This window comes from Phyllostomus hastatus, unplaced genomic scaffold, assembly GCF_019186645.2.
Source record: "Phyllostomus hastatus isolate PE091 unplaced genomic scaffold, TTU_PhHast_1.1 phas_scaffold_182, whole genome shotgun sequence".
Classification (NCBI taxonomy): domain Eukaryota; kingdom Metazoa; phylum Chordata; class Mammalia; order Chiroptera; family Phyllostomidae; genus Phyllostomus; species Phyllostomus hastatus.
Window position 1 is genome coordinate 9,666,998 of NW_025334013.1, and position 22,406 is coordinate 9,689,403.

General features: G+C 58.2%; 1 protein-coding gene across 1 annotated transcript in view; it reads right to left on the reverse strand.

Annotated features, from left to right (window-relative positions):
- Nucleotides 1-1,111: 1,111 nt before the first annotated feature.
- PADI2 (peptidyl arginine deiminase 2) overlaps nt 1,112-22,406 on the reverse strand; it is a 38,489-nt gene continuing 17,194 nt past the window's right edge. Inside the window, exons 4-16 of the mRNA XM_045859657.1 lie at nt 20,220-20,281; nt 17,938-18,055; nt 17,203-17,328; nt 11,856-12,034; nt 10,644-10,747; nt 9,773-9,884; nt 9,147-9,254; nt 6,632-6,783; nt 5,529-5,673; nt 4,685-4,778; nt 2,947-3,032; nt 2,519-2,647; nt 1,112-1,865 (exon numbers count right to left, since the gene is read on the reverse strand). Coding sequence (XP_045715613.1) covers nt 1,632-1,865; nt 2,519-2,647; nt 2,947-3,032; nt 4,685-4,778; nt 5,529-5,673; nt 6,632-6,783; nt 9,147-9,254; nt 9,773-9,884; nt 10,644-10,747; nt 11,856-12,034; nt 17,203-17,328; nt 17,938-18,055; nt 20,220-20,281 — 1,649 coding nt within the window. The 3' untranslated portion in view covers nt 1,112-1,631. The remainder of the gene's footprint in view (nt 1,866-2,518; nt 2,648-2,946; nt 3,033-4,684; nt 4,779-5,528; nt 5,674-6,631; nt 6,784-9,146; nt 9,255-9,772; nt 9,885-10,643; nt 10,748-11,855; nt 12,035-17,202; nt 17,329-17,937; nt 18,056-20,219; nt 20,282-22,406) is intronic.

Sequence of the window (22,406 nt, forward strand, 5' to 3'; positions counted from 1 at the left end):
TTGGGGTTGGGGCTTTTCAGTCGGTTAGGCTCCAAGGAGAGGGTCTCCAGCAGACTCACTGGTGCACTTCTGTGGGATGACCAGTCCATCCCTAAGGCCAGTGGCTAGCCCAGACTCGGCTGTTCTGGCTGGAGGCTGGGCCAGGTCCTTCTTGTTGGGTCTGACGCCTGGGCAGGAGGCCTTGAATTATATCCCCAGGGAGAGTCTGAGTGATGAAGAAGTCCAGACCCCTTCCCTAGCTGCCCGAGGGGCCGGTGTCCGGAATAGGAAGCAGGGGCCCTGTGAGAGGAGGGGGCTAGAGACTGGCCCTGGAACTGAGAACCAGGCAAGAGAAGATGGGTGTGGCTGACCCCAGGGCCTCTTTGTGCACTGAATTCTCAGACCACAAGGGTGCTGGTCTGGGGAGAAATCTCCGAGCATCTGGGAGAGCCTGTGTCCATGAGAAAGATGGGGCATAAGGAGCATCTCCAAAATGGAGAAGGCTGCTCTGATAAAATCTGCTTCCTGGGGAGGCTCTAAGCGACATTATTGGACCCTCAGGGAACAGGGAGGCTAGCAGTGGCGTCAACACTGCAGAGAGAAGGCCAAGGGGGAGGGGCTGGGAGAGGCTGGCAAGGAGTGAATGGCTGGGGCAACCACCTGCAACCCCAAAGGAGGTGAGTTTGAAATGATGGCAGGTCAAGCTACATCAGGGTCCCAGGGTCCCTTTCCACGTGATCTACCTTGACCTTCGGGGCATGGCTACGAGGAGAACTGGCGAGCTCAGAACCTCCTTCCCTTCACCTTCATTCAGTTTTGGGCAGGAGACCAAGGCTTCTTTAGGGAATGATTCGGGCATATGAAGTTTTGTTTTGCTTTTCATGTCAGGGTTTTACTGCTACTGACCAAATGCTCAGCTACTTTTGAGGGAGGACAGAGCTGAGGCTCATTGGGGGCGGCTTCAGTGGACGCTGAGGGTCTTTGAGGAAAGGCAAGGCACAGATACCCCAAATCCCTCCTCAACTCCTGAAGGTCTCCCCGTGCGTCCGGTCCGGCAGGCGGAAGCCCCAGGGGAGAGCTCAGGAAAGCAGGGAAGTGACAAGCCCCCTATAATGCAGCCCTGAGAGCTGGGTTTTCTTCTTCTTTTTTAATATAATGCATGTACCTGGCTGAAGCGTCCACCTCCCAGACGGCTTTCTCAAAGAGTCTCACTGCCAGCCCCACACCTGACCCTTCCCCACAGGCTCCTTCGCTGTAGAGATCTCCTTCGTGGTCGAGCTCTGGGTGGAGTTTGATGGCTGACCACATGGGGAGCCTGTTTTCCCCTCTTCCATGCTTTAAAATGCCCCTCTTGTGTTTCAGATTTGCCCATAAAGGGTAAGCCCGGGGAACCTAGGCCCCCACCCTCGACCCCGATAAAAGCAGAAAACCCCAGGCCTGGGCGTTCTCTCTCTCCCCGAGACCTCGCTGTGTGGCCCCCGTGAGCTTTGTAATTTCCAGGTCCTGGGAGTCATACACTTTCTTGGTTTTGTTTTTTGCAGGTTCTCGGTGGTCATCGCGGACGGGCTCCTCGCAGTCCCAAGAGCCACAGGGCCGGCCGAGCCACAGCGCGGTCTCGGCAGGCGGACACCGGCAGGCGGCAGCCCCGAGGGTCAGGGCACCAGGTGCCACCATTTGAAGGGGAAGGGCTTCCTGCGCACGTTGGTGCCGCAGTGCACCTCGCCCAGAAACTTGTGGTACGCAGAGATGTCGTCGATGAAGGTGCAGCAGAGGCCCAGGGGCTCCAGCAGGGAGCGCACGTGCGTCTCCAGGCAGCACACGTCCTCCACCTGCGGCCCGAAGGGCTTGGGGATGCCCAGGTCCTTGTCCAGCACGATCATGTTCACCTGCGGTGGGGGGCGGGGCACCAGCCCCTGTTCAGTGCGCACCTACTATGCACCTGGCCCCATGCTAAGCTCAGGGGACCCTCCCAACAACTCTGTGAAGCAGGTATTGTGATTTATCCCCACTTTACGGATGAGAAAACTGAGGCGCAGAGGGGGCTAAGCCGCTTATACATGGCAGAAGCAGAAAAGCAGACGGCCTGCTTCTGTATGTATGTGCATGCGCACACCTGTGCACATGGCTATATGTGTACACACCAGTGTGTGCATGCACACACATGTGTATTCACATGTACATGCATGTATCTACATGTGTGTTCTAATCTCTGTCTCATAGAAGACTCCCCTCTATAACAAGAATCCCCCTGCCCATCCCCTGTCCATAAGGGCCTTTTTCACTTACACAGCCCTTCCCATCTCTCTAAGGTAAAGGTTCCCAGGAGCCCAGTGAGGCAGCTGAGACCAGCACGTCTGCCCTCAGAGAGAATGCAGCCCAGAGAGGGCAAGAGCTTAGGGTGGGTGGGGAAGGCCACACAGCATGTCAGCCAGGACCGGGACCCGGGCCTTCCGATTGGACGGCATCTGGCCAGGGGGCCTGCTGGGCCTGGCTGCCCTGTGATGGGCCTGGATGGGCTTTGGGGTCCCAAGCGCCTCACCATGTTTGGGAAGTAGGCTCTGGCCTGGCGGCCCTCGTCCATCTTGAACAGAGCGGGCAGATCGATGATGTCCTGCTCCGTCAGCCCCAGCTCCTTCTTGAGGATGTCACGGTTCCAGTCCAGGCAGCGCTAGGACAAGTGAGAGGACATCCCCGCCACCTCTGTCAGGTCGACTCCTGTCGGCAGCCTCAGACCCAGGACCCCGGCCCTCCCCAGAACCCCTCTCCCCAGCAGTGCTCAGTAACAGCAGTGACGAGAGAGCGAGGGAGAAGATCCAGCAAGAATACTAGTACGTGCTCAGCAAATGAATCACGCCCAGCGCTAAGTGCTGGCCACACGGTATCTCGTGGACTCTTCAGTCCACCCCACGCGGTGAGAGTTCAGGTGACCAGGGTTTGGATGAATAATCATGAAAGCCCCACCCTTACCTGGAAGTACTGGTTCTCCTGCACGAGGCTCTCATTGGACAGAATCTTGTTGATGGTGATCCGCTTGTTGCTCATCCCGCCCAAGCCTGTGGGGTCAGAGGAAGAGGACCGTTCAGCCTTAGGTATGCCAGCTTCTGGGCTAACTGCTAGGAGGAGGGAGACGGGGAACAGGCGGGGCCCAGGGGAGCTCTCCCAGGGGAAAGGAGGTGCCCTGTGCCTGAGGAAGGCAGCCCACGCTCCTTTCCCCAGGGTTGCCCACGTTGCCTGGGCCACGGACGGGGTGGCAGCTGCCTTGCTCCCTCTCTGGCCAGAGGGTGGGGTGGCCCAGTTAGCCACCTGCGTTTCACACCTGGAGCTGCTTCTGAGGAACCAGCAGCCCTCCAGGGCGAGTGTGGCAGAAGCAGGATGCCCAGAGGTGTCACCTTCCGGCTTTCCAGACCCGCCTCACGCTTGGCCCCTGCCCTGGTCTGTGCCGGCATCTGCCTCCTGGTCCACCGCGAGAGCCCAGGTGGCTTCTGCCCTGATGCGTAACACCTACTGCTCACGGACCACCTACTGTGTGGCAGGCACTCTTCCAGATGTTTTACCTGGATTAACTCAGTCATCTCCCCCACATTTCTATGAGGGAGCTGCTAGAATTAAAGACGGGGAGGTGGAGGCACAGAGAAGTTACATGACTTGTCCAAGGTCATAGCGCCAGGGGCACGTCCTGCTCTGGGAGGAGTGTCTGGTCCTCCCAGCTTTTTCCAGCTCGGCAGTGGCAGAGAGAGGGGGGCTCTCGCCCTGTCCCTGAGCTGTCTCCGCATCGCCCCTTGGACCTATTCGAACAAAGATACTGGTTCCTAGGTCCTATCTATGGGTAGCTTTGGAGGTAGGCTTAATCTAGCAAGTAGCTTCCAGAAAGTCAAGACCTATGCCTGCCAGTTCAAGAAAACTAATTCCCGTCGGCGAAGAATTCAACAAGGACGGGGGTCTCAGACTGGGCTTGTCTGTCCCGGACGCCGCTGCCTTTGGACGCGGAGGGCAGTGACGCGTGTGAGTATCAACCGGCCTTAGGGACGCAGAGTTTTGGAAGCAGGCAGACCGGAGAAACCAGCTGAAAGTGACAGAAAGTAACTTAAGAAAAACCGAAGAAACTGGCATGTCCTGTCTAACCTGGCTCACTGTGTTGGCCTGATCAGCTTTCCCTCTTTTCATGGTTAATTGAAGAGCAAGCCTCATCCCCGTCTGTGTGTGTCCCAATTACGGGGACGTCTCAGTGATGGAGGTGTGGTACTCTCTCCCTCTGGGACCCACAGGGATGGTGCCTGGCTGTATACCCACCAGGCCCCTGGACGCCCCCTTTTCTTCCTGCCCCTCCAACGAAGGCACGTTTCTCTCTTCCTCCCTTTCTGAAACACAAGCTCCTCGAGAGCAGACTGTACGGCAGTTTTGAACCATTTAACCCTCCTGTGGGTCTGGTACCATTTAAAGGAAACTCCAGCTCCTAAAGAGGCACGTGGGTGGCACTGTTGATGGTAATAAGGAGCTGCGGTCAGCTCCGTGGTCCAGCTGGCCACAGTGCGGGTCACCAGAAGCCAGGGCTGCTTCCCACCTTGGTGACAGCCATGGAGTGGACCAGCCGCCTTTAGAGGTGGAACTGGGTGCTTAGGGACAAAGAGGTCATGAGCCCATCCTCCCGAGGGTTTCTCTGGGGGCTCAGCCCTCTGCTCCCTTCTAGGGCCCTGTGGGCACTCACCTTTAAACATGATGGCCTCGCCATGGCCTTCCTTCTGCTTCTCTCGGAAGAGCTGGTAGCAGGCCGAGGTGCTGGCCATGAGCATCCGGAATTGCTGTGGGAGAGCGGCCAGAGGGACAGTGTCCACAGAGGGGCAGTGGCCAAGGAGCACGAGGGAGCCCCCGCCCCGAGGGCCCAGAGCCCTGCATGCCTGGGTCGCAGCCTCCCCATGCCGAGGGGCAGAGGCTGCTGGGCAGGGTTCTCCCCTTTCCGAGGACCACTTCCCGCCCTTCCTGCTTTGGGAATTCCTCCACCTCCAGTGCCACTGAGTCAAAGCTCAGAGTCAAAGGTGACCTTGGGCAGGGGGGGTGGGGAAGGGCTTCGTCACGTTGCCAAGAGGACAGACCACGTGCACAAAATTTCCAGGGTACGAAGTTGCAGCCGTTCCTCTCACTTCAGAAAATGAAAGAACCTCTTCCACAGGCCCAGGCCCACACCCCACACTCCCTACAGCATCACGGCCAACACAGCAGCCCCTGGCCCTGTGCGGTTATTGGACATTTGGATTGTGCCTAGTCTGATGTGCTATTAAGAGGAAAAGACACACCAGATTTTAAAGATTTACCAAAAAAAAAAAAAGGAGAATGCAAAATCTGTCATGGATAACTTTTACATTGGTTGCATGTTGAAATGCTAGTAATATTCTGGGAATATTGGGTTAAATGTTGACCTGCTGCAGCGACAACATACAAACTAGCTTCAGCCTCCTTCCTTCTCCCACGTCCTCTGCACCCCACCTTCTGCTGACACGGCGGGCAGGGCTTCTCCACTACCCTGTTCGCTCCAGCCTCAGGAGCCGGCTCACCTTTGTGCCCGGGATGGGGATGAAGGTCATGAACTCGTCCACGTGGCCCACGGTCAGCCAGTCCGAGTAGAGCTCTATGGGTGCCTGCACCTGCTGGGCCTGCAGGAAGTCCCGCACCACCTTGGTCATCCTGCGACCTCCGGACCTGGGGCGGGGTTGGGGAGGAGGCGGCTTTTCAGAGCTCTGCCTGCGTCTGTCTCACCACAGGCTTGCGGCCTCTGGAACCCAGCCTGAAGCCAGGGTGGCGTCAGCCTAGGAGTCATGGGAAGGAGGCTGAGCTGCAGGGCTGAGAGACCCTGGCGCAGGCAGGAAGGGGGAAGAAGGAAGCATTGGCTGCAGCTAGGGCCTGTGCAAAGGGCCTGGAGCACCGCTTAGTCCCTGATGGTGTCAGCAGGTGTGAGGAGGGCAGCTTCTGTGCTCAGGGGTCCTGCTTAAACTGCTGGAGTGGGGGGGGCTAGGGCACAGGCATGGCTCCTAAATCTGCCCTAGCCCTTGTGTCTCTTTGCTACATTAACTTCCATTGAATTCATTTTTAATCAACTGGCACCTCCTCCAGGAAGCCCTTCCTGACTGCTAGACTCCCTGAGGTCTCCAATCTCCCCATTATTGCCCTGACCAAGGAAGGCTCTGCCTTTTTATTGATTGGTGGGTCCTCTGGGGGTGGAATGAGGGCATTGTGGGCAGTCCATGCAGCCAGGGACTCACGCTTTGGGGCAGGGCCGTGTCTCCTCTTGACTTTTGTGTGTGGGCACCCTAAAGGGTTTGCTGGTATGCTCCCACTCATCCTCATCCTCTTTCAGTTTTCCTTCTCTGGACTCCTTCATCCCTTCCTTACCTGGTCTAGAATCTCATTAGATACCCTCCCATGTGGAGAAGAGAGGTATTTATTTAGTTTTATATTTGATGCTCATTTATGCTAAGATGTACAGGCTAACTTGGTTTTCTTTCCATGAATGTCTGTATCCTATCAGAGAGTCATGGGAGGGGTTAATGTTCCCAGCCACGCACTCCCTCCATGTGTTAGCAACCTGGGCCACTCCTAAAGATTAGACCCACAAACCTCCCGTCTGGCCGCCCCCAGCCCCTACCCTGGCTTCTCTTACAGTGGAAAGCTGCTCCCGATGAGGATCCGGCCCAATGGGTATGTCTTGCCATTCACGGTCACTGGGGGACTGACTTCCAGATTCCCAAAGGAATCAAGGCTGGTGACAGGCTCAAAGAGGGGTTCCCGGCTCACGTAGCCGAAATCTGGGCCCTAGGTAGGGAGCACACACCCATCATTAGTGTCCTGCAGCCAGGAGTCCTTCGCCCCACCGTAGCCACCTTCTGATGACCACTCTGACCACCTTTGGTCTGGCACTGTGGGCACTTAGCCTCCCGGGGGCAGGGGGAGGTCATCCGTGGTGTTCTCAGTCCCACCAAAGAGCGAGATCTGGGAGAGGGAGGCTGAGTTTCTAGCACGTTGTGTGAGCTGGGGATGCACGTGGCATGTAAGTGTGTGTGTGCGTGCATCTAAGATGCGTGCATCTGAGCTTCTGCACGTGCCCCCGTTCCCCGAACACAAGGACACATCACTGACTTCAGGACTCGTCCTCCTCTTGTGCTGTGGATGCCCCTGCTTGTCTCCTCATTACTCTGACCCTCAGTGCCCCCATCTGCTGGAGAGGCGTCGGGTTAGACAACCTGAGGCAAGGATGGAGTTTGTATTATTGGTCCCAGGAACTCACTTCCCCCTTCTACGTAAGAGGATTCAGCATTCTGAGCTATTGCTGTGTGACTTCTGGCATCTCCCTGTAGAAGGAATATACTTCCCTGCTCAGCATCAGACTTGATCATGTGACTCGCTTTGGCCAATGAGATGTGAGCAGAAGTGATACATGCCAGTTTAGAGCAGAAGCCCCAAGTTTCCCTGTGTATGCCTGCCAACTCTCTCTGTCCTCTCCTTGCGCCAGGAGAATGGCATTTCCCAGGCTGGGGCTGCTCCCGCCACCTGGGCTCTGGAAGGAGGAAGGAATGAGGAAGCAGAGCTGCAGACAACCACCCGGCGGCCAACACGAGTGCAAGCCAGAAACAGTCCTTCGTTGTTGCCAGGCATTGAGATGTGGGGGCTGTTTGTCACCGCAGCCTTCCCTGGTGAAAGCTGACCGATACATGCAGGAAGGGCAGATGCGTAAACTCTGTGACATTTCAACCTCTTCCCAAGCAGCCATTCTTGTCACGGAGCCCAGATGGAGCCTCAGAACCCTTCTTAGCACAGAGCTCCAACAGACTGCAGCCGGCATAACCCCGTTGAGATAACCTTGGTGACCCCCTTGGATTTTAAGGTTCCTTTTATGATTTTTTTTGGTGAAAAAAAAAAAAAGTAGAGATCTTGCTTGGGAATCTGCACTGGGGCTGGGACTAAGCTTGTCTGACAAGAAATCCTGTAAAAAAAATGTGGAGTAGAGAGGTATGTGGCTCATCCTGGCCCAGCCGAGCGAGAGTCTCCAGGGACAGCTGTGGCAGGTGGGGTGGATGGCCACGGCTTAGCACATTCTCTCCTGGGAGCCCCAGATGGCAGGGTGTGATCTGCCGGGGGCCGGGGCAGCTGGGGCTTCACGGCCTTGCACACGCAGGCAGGCAGGCAGGCACGCGGCACAAAGCTGGGCTTGGCACAGCCCCAGGAATGGTGCGGCCCAGGGCTTCGGGAGCAGGCCAGCCTGGGACACTGGAGGCAGGCGGTGACCCGGGGAGAGTGAGCGCAGGGCCTGGGAGGCCTCGATCCTTCTGCCCGCGGCGAGCCAGTTTGACTCTGCAGTGTCGGAGGAAGCAACTGTCCCCACCGAGGACGGTGGCAGGGCTGTGGAAGGACAACTGGAACAACAGCCAGTGGCGGGCATCATGTCGGGTGCAGCACGGACGCCCTAGAGGATGCCCCCAGTCTTCACGCCGATCCTGTGAGAGGGGCACCGTTTCTGTCCCCACTTCACAGAGGAGCAAGTGGAGGCTTCGGGAGGCAGAGCTGCTTGCCCAAGGTCACAATGCTGCTCTAGCTAAGGTCAGGACCTCGACTCAAGGCCGGGTCCGCCTGCCATTCCAGAGCTTTGTGCTCACACCAACACACCAAGGGCTTCACCCCCTCTGCGTGATGAGGCGGCTAGGTGAGCGAAGAAGCAGGTGTGAGCCTGGCAAGGGGTCGCCTCTATGGGGAGTGGAAATGGCCTCTGGAATTGGAGGGGGGGGGGCCGGTTGTGTTAAAAAACCACAGGCACCGAAAACCCCAGCTTTCACGAACTCTGAAGTTGGAACCATGGTTTTTGACAATTGCTTAACTGTAATTTTCCTCTTTGAAACTCGTTTTCCTGCGCGTTGGGCATGGCGCAGTGGCAGAAGGCATGGCCCCCGCCCTGCCTTTGTCTCCCACAGGTCCCATTTCTCGTTTAACAGAAAACTCTCCATTTTTCGGGAAAGCATCCACGAACCGAGCAGGGAAGGACCTCAGAGGTCACTGTCCCCACGGAAAACGAAGGCCCTGGGCACATTCGTCAAAGGCGCCCGAGGTCCCCTGAGCAGTCTGCCCCGTAAGGGTCCCCAGGCCTGTGCCCACCGCCCACACCGAGGCGGCCCTCCGCATCTCACCAGCAGCTGCTTCACTGGGAAGTCCTTCAGGTTTCCGTCTCGCGGGGAGTCCAGCACCACGGGGAAGCCTTTGTGGGGGGCCTCGATGTAGCCAAACTCGATTTCGTCCTGCGGGGACAGCAAGGAGAGCCGTCGGAGGAGGGCTGAGCACCGCCCGTGGTCACCGGCCAGCCTGCCGGCCTCTGCCCAACAGCTGTATCCTTCCGCAGACGGCCCCTGCACGGCCCAAGCACGTGTGTGTGTGCATGCCAACCCCGTTTTGTAAAACATAACCGGTAACACCCTGTGTACATTTGCCTGCAGGTAACACCGTACCTTGAAGCCTATTCTGTATTTATAGGTTGGCTTCTTCTTAGCTGTTGTATAGTGCGCCACCACAAGGCTGTTGTATCGTATGTAGGCTTACCCCGTGCCCGCTGGGTGGACATTTGGGGTGTTTTACAGCCTTTTGCTACTTCGGCTACAGTTAGCTGCCTTGTTCCTCTATGCCTCTGAGCACACGCGCAGGTGTGAGCTGACAGCAGAACTCCCACACCTGGAGCTGCTGGGGGCCGGGGTGCTAACGTTAAGCCGACTGCTCTGGCCTGAGCCCTGGGACGGGTCCTTCCCAGCCTGGGCTTCCTCACCTGGATCCAGCGGTCCCCTCGGTTGATGTACTGGAAGCAGACCTTCAGGTCGCAGTTGGTTTTCTCCACCAGGCTCTTCACCTCTTTCAGGAACAGGTAATTGTCCTTCATGCTGAGACGTTTAGGGAAGAGGGGAAGGCCGGGAGAAAGGGTGAGGATGGGGGAGGGCCAGCCCGCTGAGGTGGCGACAGCAGCTGGCACCTCTAGGCTGCGCTAGGTAGGTGAGGCCACAGTTACTTTTGCAAAGGCCACCGGACTCAGGGGCCAGGAGAACATACCCACATGTGCGGTGTTTGCCAAGGTCATGAACAAATAAAATGAGGAGGGGAACTCTCACCCCCATCTGTCCCAAAGACTTGTCTCTGGTTCCCTAATTTTCAAAGAGGAGCTCTTCTTAGCAAGGAGGTGGGGGATGGGCCAGGACCGCAGGGCCCTCTGGGTGTGGCCAGCATCCAGCTGCAGGCGCTTCTTTCCCCTGCTTCTCACCTTGCTGTGGCTGTCTAGCACAAAATAGATGCTCACTAAAAAAATTGATGACTGAATGAGATGAGTACTGCACAGGAGGCTCCTGACTCCATAGCATGGGCCAAGAATAAGAAAAGAAATGGTAACTACTATTTTCAGAGCGCGAACTCTGTGCCAGGCCCTCGGATGAGCGTTTTGCCTGCTCTGTCTCCTCTAATCCTCCCAGTGACTCTGTGATGTCAGCGTTTCAGAGAAATGGAGGCATGGAGGGGCCGAGTGAGTCACCCAAGGTCACACACCCAGGGAAGGGGCAGGGCCAGGGTCCGAACGCAGGTCTGCCTGTCCCCGAAGCCCCGGCGTTAGCCACCCGGCCGCACAGCCCTTCCGCACCGCGGCCACGGCTTACCAGCACACATACACGGACACGGGAGGCAGGATGTTGGGGGTCATGATCCACGGAGCAATCCGGAAGACCACGGTGTCCGTGAAGATGGGCGTCAGGGGAATCTCCTGGGCGCGGGAGAGAAGGGGCGGGGCATCGAAAAGTCTCGTCAGGGTGCTTTTCACTGCTGCCTCCCCAAGGGGGCGAAACCGGTAACAATGGCACATTCGTTGGGCACGTACTGTGTGCCAGGCCCTGTGGTGCTTTTACCCGAACCAATGCATTCCGCCTTACCCCAGGGGGCGGACGCACTGTAACCCGTGTTTCACAGATGGGGAAACCGAGACACAGGCCTCCGAGTCACAGAACTCTTATGTAGCTGCCCGAGGTCACACGGTTAGCAAGTGGCAGAGCCCAGATTTAAACCCAGGTGGCCCGGCAGCTGAGCGCCCTCCGGACCACTTTCTGATCTTGCCCTGTCGGGGTTCTGTGCCTGGAGTCGGCCCGCGTGAGGGCCGGGCCAGCCACGGCCTGCTCCCGTGCTCACTCTGAGCACCTCGCCCTTCTCCGTGTATGAGCGTCTTAGTGTTGACTGGGGACATTTCGCTGCGTCCAGATTGCTCTCTGTTCTCAGGAAAGACTCAGGAAGCTTGCTTGGCTCCTGAGGGTAAATGAGAGATGATCCCGGGTCCCTCGGCAGGAGTGGCTTTGAAAAGTTAAAGAAAACCGGACCTTACCCTTGACGGGCAGGGCGGAGGCGGGGCTGTGGGGGTGCTGGCCTTTCCTGCCCAGGCCTGCCTTGGCGTCTCTGCGGTGCCCGCTGGAGCACCCCTGGGAAAAGCCCCCTCCCTACCTGTGCTGTTAGCCTCTCGCTTTTTCCACAGACTCGAGGGTGCTTTGTGAATGAGTTCTTCCAAGTTCAAATGCTCATAACCACCCCAGGAAGTGGGAGTTTTGTCAGAAACCAAAGCACAGGGAGTCAATTCATTGGCCCAGGCTCTCATGGCCTTGAACGTGGGCAGTCTGACTCCAGAGCCCACGCTCATCAATCTAAGACAGATCCAGCCTCACCTCAATGTGAAGGGTGGGGGGCATCTAGATCTCCAAGCCTGGACTCTCCCCTGGCGCTCTGAGGGGAGAGGAGCATAGTGGGGGGTCCTGGGTGTGGCCCCCCAGAAGGAGACCTACGTGGAGCCCGGGGGCAGCCCCCCACGGATGGCGGCCTGGAGCCCTCACCTCGGCCATATACTCCAGCAGGCTGACGTGGATGGAGACCAGGCCTGGGAAGCCCTCGTCGGGGAAACGCAGGCCTTCCACGAAGAACAGCAGCTCCGCAGAGCCGCCCGTGTACTTGACCACGTGGTAGAGCTTCTGCCGGCCCAGGATGTGCATGTAACGCTGGCCGAAGAACGGGTCTGGAGGGAGAGGGACCGATGTCAGACCCTGGGCCCACGAGAAGAGGTCAGTGGGGCGGGGTCACCAATGGGGGACAAGATGGCAGAGTGACTTGTCCTCCAGGTGAGGAGAGAAAAGCACAAGCAGAAAATGCCACCAGAGGGGCCGTGGCCTGGTCATTGCCCCAGCATCACCGGGTGTTACCCACGCGGCTCTGAGGCCACTCATGGGCCTTCCTCAGCTGTAAGAGGAGCCGGCTCTCCCAGGAACGGCGTGCGGGGAACAATGGGGGGGGTAACTGAGCGGTAGTGACCCCGAGGAGAGATATTATTGCCCCTGTTTTACAGAGGAGGAAACCGAGTCTCCGAAAAGAGAAGCGGTTTGTCGAGGTTGCATAGCCAGTGAGCGGCTGAGCTGGGACTCAAAGTCATGGCCAATTCCAAAGCCCAAGCTCCCCTCCCCGTTATATAAATAAAACACCAGTGTGCCCGTTTGCATCAGAATTCCCTTCCATGTGATAGAAGCCGTGTTGGCGTGACGTCCCACGCGGGGGTCTCTGGCTACACATGTTCGTGGCTGGGAGGACAGGCAGGTTTGTTCAGTGCTCCTGCGCCTCTGAAGTCCCCAGCCCTCACAGTGCCATTCCCTGTCCTTCCTCTTTCAGGCCTTGACACGTGTCACTGCGGAGAATGAGGCCCAGACCCCTCGGAGACCAAGCCAGGGGCTCTGCGTGGAGCTGCCACAGCCCCCGCCCTCTGCCTCCCAGCCTTTCTGAATTGGCGTGATCTCAGCGTTTATTGTGGGCTCCGAGAGGCTGTCTGTCACCTTTGTGGGGGCAGAAACGGGCCCAGCCGGTCTGGCACATGGTCGTGCGTAATAAATGTCCACTGAACCGATGGACCAGCGGCTCCCACACGGCCCCCCAGGGGAGGGTTTGTCGGCCAGCTCAGAGCACATGTACTGAATCATTACTCTGTGACCAGCACGGGCAAGGACCGTGGGAGAGACAGGGACGCAGTGTCCGCGCTCAGCGGGCGGTAAGTACAGCAGAGATGGGAAGCGTCATAACAGAGCTACGGGTGAGAGATCCCCTGGGGGTCCCGGGGTGGGGAGGATGAGGTGGGGGAAGGCAGGGCAGGAAGCATTGGAGCAGAGGAGGGCAGCCTTGGAGATGTCCTTCGGGGTGGCAGAGGCGGGGTGGCAGAGAGGACAAAAGATACTTGCACTGCCCAAGGCGCGGAGGTAGGACCCTACGCAGTTCCGAGAGGAGTTTCTTTATGCCCCGCAGAGCTGGAAGGGCAGAATCAGGCTCAGCTTAGTGCTGCTGTCAACAACAGTGGTAATGGTTAATGACCGGTCGTCCAAGGGCTGGAGCAGGTAACCAGGACAGTCCCGGCACAAACGGGGTGGTTGGTTACAGCTCGCAGAAGGAACGGAGGGACCGCTGAGGCCCAGGTTTAGCGTGGGTCCTCACCTAGGATGGCGTGCCCAGCTAGCTCCTGGTCATACACGATGGAGCAAGTTTACAGTTATTCGTGTGGATAACAACACAATAATTAATAAGTAATACGAGAATAAACTGTGTTTCACATATGCACAACTGTCAACCTACTCTTGCCTCACCCTGTTACTGTTCACTGTGGGCGGTCACCTGCATGGTGATGGCTAACAGAATCAGAGAGGCCCGGGTTAAATACCACGCTGGCTTTAGAAGCTGGGAAACCTCAGGGAATTCACCTATCCTCCCCTAGCCTCAGTTTGCTCATCTATTAAATGGGGGGAATAATAAGACCCGTGCCACACGGTCACTGCAAGATAAAATGACACAGCTCCCGTAACTTCGGTGAACTTGGGAACCACGGGTGACCATCGGTAACACAGCTGGGACCCGCTGCCGTTCCCCGTGAACGAGTCAGCACACCCCGACGGCAAAACTCACGGCCTTTTCATCACACGGCTCGTGAACGGGAGGCAGAGGAGTGATAGATACCTCACATCGCCTTCCCTTGGAGGGGCCCGGGAAACGAGGCCTAGATACTCAGGCACCAGATGTTCCAAGGAGCTCAACCCGAAGGTGAAGTCCTTCTCATTGAGAAACGACAGCGTGTGCCCGTGTCTCAGTCACCGAGTGGACCCAGAAGGATCTGCACAGTTTAAAAAGGTCCCCCCCAGGCATTCCGGCTCTTCCACGCCCACACACCCAGGCTGCACTTGAACTGACGCTCAGGGGAGAGATGTCATCTGGCAGCTGACCTGTCTTTGCAGAAAGCGCCAAAGACGGTGGGGGAGGGGCTCCGCCAGGGTCTGGGGAGGGGAGGGGCCCGGCCAGGAAAGTTCGCTCAGGTGGATGGACGTGATCTCGCCTATCTGCACGCGGTTTTCTCCCTCCCCTGGCCTTCCATTTATGTCTCTCTTTCTGGCGGCCCGAGCCAGCTCCAGGCAGATAGATTCCTCGGTGGGAACAATCCAGCCACTGTCCAGAGGAGTCTCCTGGCCCTGTCCCCTGTCTCCGGCTGGGTGTAGGCCTGACTGCACGTGGCTGGCTCTCCCTGCAGGGACCAACAAAGCCCCTTTATTAAGCGACCCACATGCCTCTTGCTGGGCCCGCTGGCCACCCTGCCCTCCCCTTAGCCCCAGGCATTGGTCCCACTGGGCGAGTGGAATGCTTGGGCACAACCCTTCTGGTCACTTTGGAGACATTCCACCTTCAGGTAGTGTGATCAGCTGTCCCGGTTTGCCTGGGACTGAGCGGATTCCTGGGTTGAGGGGTTTTCAGGGCCAAACCCAGGAAGGCCCTGGGCTAGCGGACAGGCTGGTCCCTGCATCCTTGCAGGAAGCGGTCAGACCTCAATTCCAGGTCCTGGGGTGGAAGCGAAGGCTGGAGCACAGACACCTGGGCCTTCCAACCAGCACTGGAGACGTCTAATGATTACAGTTAATAGTCATAATAACAGTCCCAATGAAAGCAACAAGTGCCATCCGGGGAGAGCGCGGCACAGACCGGCTGCGGCACTGCATGCCTGACCCACGTTCCTGGTTAACTCCCGTCACCAGCAGGACAGTCAGGCCTCTTGCTGCCCCCAGGTCACATCCCATCTGAGGGACACACGCGTGGCCTGGTGAGACTTGCTTAGATCTGGGGTTTGAATCTCCTGGCTTCGGGGCTCCCTCTCGGAGTCCCTCGGCCTCCAGCCCAGCCCTCCGCCCTTGGGTCATACAGGTGACACGTGACAGTCCTGCAACACAAGGCATTCTCAGGTGGGAATCCTTGGATTTTGACAAAACCCCAAAGTGTTTGCACAGAAGAAAAGGAAGAAAAGGACACTGTCACGGATGGCGGTTTTCCTCCCGTTCTTACCGTGACAGCGAGCGTTCGCCCAGGGCTCAGCACGCGGTGGGAAACCGACTACTCTGGGGCCACCGCAGCATCAGGAAGGCCACCTCCCTGTGGGACAGTGGCCCAGATAACAGACTGGGGACTGGCGTCCAAAGTGCCTGCACTGGCGATCCCCCTTTCTCCCGTCTGCTCGGGACCCATCTCGGATGGCAAGTGAGGAAGGAGGGATGTGATTATGGGGCCAGACCTCAGTCCGCTCCCACCAATAAAAACAACCCTTTGGGTAATATCCAGGCATCACTGTTAGCAAAGGGCCACTCATCACAATTCAATGCCATGGTCGGCAAGCCCAGGTGAAGGTCCTGCCTGGACGGCTCCAGTCCCCGCAGGCGGCCCTGTGTCCCGGGCAACCCTGGTCTGGACGGGGTAAATATCAACATCCCCAGCCCCCTGGGGCATGGAGCCGGCCTGACTCTGGGGACATTCCGACCTGGGTGAGGTCACTGCCGGGGCCCAGGGTGGATCTGAAGGAGGAGCGGCTTCCGGTGGCAGCTGTCCATTGCTGTCCTGACAAAACCACTCCCTGAGATGAGGGTCCAGGGTCCCCATGACCGACTGTCCCGGCTGGAGTGGGCCTCCAGAGGTGGGCCAGAGATCTCGGGTCCCCAGACAGCGGGGGCACGCAGGGGAAGCCCCGCACTGCACCCAGGGCAGACTGCAAAGCTAACGATTTTGCTTAGAGAGCATTCGAACACATCCATCAGATCTTGACAGTCTCTTGCTTAAAGCCCTCTAATGGTTTTCCACTGCCCTCGGAACCAAAGCTAGGCCTTCTCTGCAAGCCCTGGCTGCTGCCCTATTCGCTGCCCTTGACTCCACACGTCCCCTCATTCTGGTCTTCTTTCTGCTCCTCCAAGCTGGTTCCCTCCCCTGTGCTTGGTCCGTGCTGTTCCCTGTGCTCGGGACCCCCTTCCGTCAGCGCATAAGTACGTGGCTGCTTCTCGTCGCTGGTGTGGGTCTCAGCTCAGATGTCACCTGCTCAGGCCAGCAGCACCTACCCCGGCCTGTGCTACCCTCTGTTACGTGGTCCGTGTCATTTTCTCCAATTGCGCTACTTACTACATCTCCCTCACTTGGCCGTCACCTCCCCCGGGGCAGGGTGTGATTGCAGAGCTCACTGCGGGGACCCCCGAGCTGAGAACAGCCCCCGGCACTGAGGGGGCTCAGCACACGCTGATAGAAAGAATGAGTCAGAGTGGGCAGCTCCGCAGCGGAAGCGTGTTCCCTGCACAGAGGGGACCCAGGATGTCCTGTCTCTGTCCAGAGCAACGAGGGGGTCAGCTCCCCCAGCGTGCCCACAGCATTGTCGGGGGCTCTTTCAAAGTCAGAGGCAGTTCTCAGCTCCCGGAAGTCTGAGATGGGCAACCCCCCGCCTCCCCGAGGGGCACCTGCTTCAGGTATCACGAAGGAGACGTGACTTCTGAAAAGATGGACCTCAAAGCCCTCGCTCCCTTGGTTTGTGGGGAAGATGGGCCTCCGGGTCCTACAAACACCGGAGTCGCTGTTGCCCCCTTTGAGAAAGGAGAGATCTGCTCTGTGGGGCTTCCTGGCATTGCAGGACAACTATTACTATGACCGGTGATGTAACGTAGTAATCCTTACTATTACTGAGGCCCAGTTGCTTACTAAGAGGCCAGTCCTGGGTCTCTCCTGTGCCTGCACCTGAGGGGCCACGACTGCTGAGGGGAGGGGCCTGGGGAGCCTCAGAGGGCGGAGCTGGGCCCCTGCAGGGGCAGCTCAGTGAGTGGTGAGTGGATGGGATGGCTGGAGGGCTGGGCTGCGGTCACTCACTGTCCACGTAGAACACGCCCACTTTGTCCGAGTCTGACATGTTAATGTAGAGGACGATCTCGTATCCCGCGGGGAGGCGGTCCGGGCCTTTGGTCCGTAGGATCATCTGGGACATGTCCTTGAGGTCTGGGGGTGGACGGGGACGCAGGAGGAGGTTAGAATTAAGAGACCGCGGCTGGAATGCTGGCTTGCAAAGGACTGATGTCACGTTTACAATCAGGACAGAGAAAACCCCACGCATGTGTATTATGGAAGTGGTAAAAAAGTATAAAAACTGGCTGGCATCTTTAGTACAACAGACACCAATAGCCTTTTGGGAATTTCCTTCCAGTCTTTTTTCTTTTCAGGGGTATCCATCCCATGGCTCATGGGCCCAGGATGGCTATGAACATGGCCTAACACAAAATCATAAATTTACTTAAAACACTAGGAGATTTTTGTGTGCCACCATGTATTTAATGTGTGGCCCAAGACAACTCTTCTTCTTCCAGGGTGGTCCAGAGACGCCCAAAGGTTGGACCCCCTGATTATATGCATCTCCTTTTAAAGCGTGGTTCCAGTTGAACTGTATGAGGAGTCTCGCCTTCTCCTTTTTAGCAAGAGTAGAGGTGCGAGTCCACCACCTCCAGGAGACCGAAGGCCACTCCTGCCGCACACTCAGCCCAGCCCGGGACTTAGGCGAGTGATTGCACTGCCCCTCCCCGCCCCAGCCCCGAGGGTGGGCCCTGCTGGTACCTTCTTTGCTGTAGACCTTGTCGTCCCTGAAGTCTTCCTTGGGCAGCCAGGGTGTTTCGCGGTCACAGTTCACCAGCAGGATGGCCCCCTGGCCCTCGGGGCCCCAGGTCCAGGATGCCTGCGTTGGCAGGGACAGGGGTCAGTCCCCTCTTCTCTACGTTCTGGCGGATGTTCCCGGCCCCAGACCTCACCGGACACCAGAGAGACAGCCCCAGGAGGAGAGTAAAGAACAGCCACCGCCCACCGGGGCAGCTGTGACCTGGAGATCGTGAATCCCACGTCTGAGGCCCAGAGGTGGTCAGTGTAAGCAACAAAGGCAAGTTCAGGAGGGGGACAGATGGTGGCAGAGAGAGACACAGAGACTGGGTGAGGCACTCCTGAGCCTCGTGTCTGGTGTGCTTGTGACGGGGGGAGGGGCGGAGACAGGAGATGGGAGGGCTGCCGGAGAAAGGAGCAGACAGACATTCTGCGGCAGGCTCCGTGGTCCCCAGAGAGGTTCAGGGGAAGACACCTGGATGGACAGACACGCAGCTGTTCCCAGACACCCTCCAAGTGCTCCAAACGGGACCCACAAGGCGACCCACTGGCTGCCCTGCAGCCAGAGTGGTTAGAATGAACCCCACCAGGTCAGGTTGCTTTCCCACTTTCATCCCGGTTGGTCGGGGCTCCCTGCTGACCGGGGAGACCTGCCCCCCTCTCCAGCTGACCCCTCCCCTTCCTTCTAGCTCCTCCCACACCCGCTGCCTTTCTGCTCCCCAGGGTGCCGAGCCCTCAGGCCTTCGCCTGCACCAGCCCCTCCGTCTGGCACGCTGTCCTGTCTCCCTTCACCTGGCCGACACCACTCCTCCTTCCGGTCACAGCAAAACTGTCCCATTTGCCCCGAACCACTTTGTGACCCTCCCGAGCAGAGCGGCCTCCCTGGGTCCACACTCATGACACGGAACATGTTCTTTCTGGAGCGGATTTAGGATGACCGTGATGAAAAGGCCGTAACTGTGATTCTTTGTTTAATGTGGGCCCCCGGAGGGCAGGAGCTGTGTCCCCACAGCCGGACCCAGTCCTGGAGTATGAAAGATGCTCAACAAATATCTATGAGATGGTGTGAATACGGTGCACAGTGTCACTGGCTCACATGGAGATGGCCTGGGTGAGTTCAGGCCCTTAGGGACCGGGTGACTTCACCAAGGCTGCGGAGCTCCCTGGGCGGGGCTGATGCCTCAGAGGTCTGTGTGCAATCTGTTGTCACATCTTGGGGCCATCGGCACAGAGAATGGATGTGTGAGGCTGACTCAGCCGCCTCGGGGAGGCAGGGGCAGGGCCAGGGCCGGGACCTACTGAGGAGCCTGGGAGAAAGGGTTCCCTAAAGGGCTCCCTGAGGCCCCCTTAGCAACAGGCAGGGAGTCTGCGGCCAGCGGCTAGTAAGTACCCAGGCTCCTCACTGGCGTATTTATTTAACTTGTAAAAGCATCCACGCATGTGTAACTTAAACCAGGCTTTAGATTGTTACGGGGAAATAGTTAGAGGACGTAACAGAGCAAAGCCAGAGGAGCTTGAACACTGGGTTGGAGGCAAAAAGCACAGAACGGAATGAGATGGGGAACACGGTGCTCTCTGCACGGGTTAAAAATACCTGCATACCAGCCGGACCACAGGCGTTGCAAGAACCAGAAGAACCGAAAGAGACACATGAAACCCATTAGCACGGTCCTTTGTGGGGGAGCAGAATAGGAATGGGGAATGCAGGACAGAAGAGGAGGAATGAATGAGTGAATGAATGAATGAGTGAATGAATGAATGACGAATGGGTGAATGAATAAGTAGCAGGAGAGGGGCTGTGCACGCACCACTCAAGCTCACGCGCCTTGAACTGCGGCTGCTGAATGCAGCCTCTGCCCCTTGGTGGTCTCTCCCACTCAGATTTAAACGTTTTTTTAAAAAGGCAAAATAATAAGAGCAAATACCTTGGCAGCACTTCCTCTGCGGCAGGACATTAGTTTTTCCAACAACTCTATGAACTGGGGGGCCCCCATCCTGAGGGGTGGGGCTGAGACTTGGGAACCTGTTCTGAGGTTGTTCCCGTAGGGGGTCTGTCTCCTCTGCGGGTCTGTCACTTCGCGCTGTGGGCCTGGGAGCCTGTCTCGCGTCCCCATCTCCCCCTCTGAGTCTGAGAGTCACCTCTGTTTGCGGGGAGGGCCATGGCTGCTTCCCGGGTCCAGCCTGGGGCTCTGTTCTCGATGCCCCCCCCCCCCCCCGCCTGTTTCTCTGCCCCGGTAGCTGGGTACCTTCTTTGGGTTGTTCTTCTCCACCACGCCGTCCCGGTCTGCGTCCACATCCAGGGAGATCTCTGGGGACAGACACACGGGTGAGCTGCGGAGCCTGCCAGACAGGGTGGGGCAGGGGCAGGAGGAAGACCTGTGGGAGCAGGGTGGGGCTCGCCCCTTGCTGGGTCCCCAGAAGGAGAGGGCCTGGAGGAGGTCCTCTTATCCAGCTCCCTTATCTCAATACCCCACCTCCTGGTGGAGAACTCGGGGACGCTGCCGACTTTGCTGCTAGGGCTTTGAGAGGTGCTGCCAGTTAGGCCCCGATCAGGCACCGCTTCCTGGTTCCTCGGGCAGTCCCGGGTGGCGAGTGGGATAAGCCTCTCACTGTGCAGACCTGGGAGCCTCGGGTCAGAGAGGCCCAGGGCCACGTAGGTGTCCTGAGCGACCTGGGACACACACTGCAGCTGGTCTGATTCAAAGGTTTTACTGTGAAAGCTGCCGGAGGGCTCCCGAACTGCCTTCCCAGCCCGTCTGTCCGGGGCACCTGCGCACCCGTGAGTCTGAGCACGTGCGTCTTCCAGAATTGTCGGTGGCCCGCGTCCCACCGCCAAGGACTGAGGCTTTACTTTGGGCGGGAAACTGGGTCTCCAACCCTTCTGGACCTGAGGGTACCTGGGAGGCCAGGCTGTGAGAGAGAGGCTGCAGGGCGGGGTCCTTGTTTACCCTTCCTCCTGGGGAAGGGACCTTTGGTGTCCTCGCTGAACTAGGCCCGCCGTGGGAACAGGCTTCATGGAAACTGTGCGGCAAAATGAGCCCAAGACTCAGCATCAGGCAGTGCTGGGTTCAAACCCTGGTTCTCTACTGACATGCTGTGTGACTTTGGGCAGGTTAGACGGCATCTCTGAGCCCCAGTTTCTCTGCCTGCACAATGGGGCCCTTTCCCGTTTGAGGAGATGCACCGGTTGCAACAGCGGGCACTACAGGAGGCTTGTACCGGACATTTCTGTGTGGAGGGGGTCGCCCTGGGCATCCTCGTACGGTGTTTAGTGGTACCTCCTGGATGCCAGTGACATCCCCCAGCTGTGACAACCAAGATGTCTTCAGATATTGCTACATGTCCCTGGGAGGTGACCTGACCCCTTGCATTAGAGACTGACAGGGCGGGGCAGCGGAGTCGTTGGGAGGTGATGGGAGCGCATCACGCAGACGGAGAGGAGCCGGGTCCAGGCCCGGGAACTGCCGGTGGCTCAGCCACACGCTGGGCATGACTTGGACTGAGAAGGGAGTTGGGTGGGAATGAATGGATTCCTGGTAAGTCCCTTTGGCAGGCATGCCCTCTCCCGGGGTTGGGTGGGGAAGAGGATCCTGGCTCAGGGAGCGTGCTGATGTCACCCCCCCTCAGGCCGCTCACCCTCAGTCTGGGGATTATGTTCAAGTCCTCCCTTTGTGCACAGTCCGATTCCCTCCCACCCCTGAACGTGGCTTTTCTGGGTCCGGAAGGAGGCAGGAGAGGGGAGGCTTTGAGGACACCTGGCTCTTGGGAGAGGCAGCACCCCCGCGTCCCCCCTCTGCAGCCCCGCTGTCAGATACTGCGAGGCGTAATGATAGTCACTCCTCCCGTTGGCCCCGCCCACTCAGCCAGTCACTGGTGAACATCTGCTGTGTCGCACACACCGTACCGGGGACAGAGACCTAGTGGTGGGGTATTGGGGTGCACAGCCTGCTCTCGAGGAATCCCCAGTCCTGTGAGATAAATAGTACTGTTCCCGTTCTTTGAGGTGGGCAAACCCAGTCTCAGAGACGTCCCCTGTCAGAAAATGGGGCTGGGCATCTGGGAGGCTGCAGCCCACTAAGGTCTTCGGGGAGAAAGCGGGAGAGGGGGAACCACCAGCCACCACTCAAGAGGCAGGAGGCTCCGATGGCAGAACCGTGTTGGTTTTGGCTCCCAGACCTTCACGACCTTTCCTTTGGACACTCCCTACGGAAGCTCCTCCCTGGGAACCAGCCACGGACCCAGCCTCCTTAAGGAGCTGCCGCCTTCGCTTTTTAGGACAATCATGTCCCCTGTGTGTAGAGTTTACGCTGCCAGCGGCAGGCACGTCCTGCGCATGCCCTCCTGTCACGCCAGAAGGGGGGTGCTCTCCCCCCGCCCAGCCGCCCCCTCCATGCAGATGAGGAAACCGAGGCACCCCTCAGGGGAATGAGCAG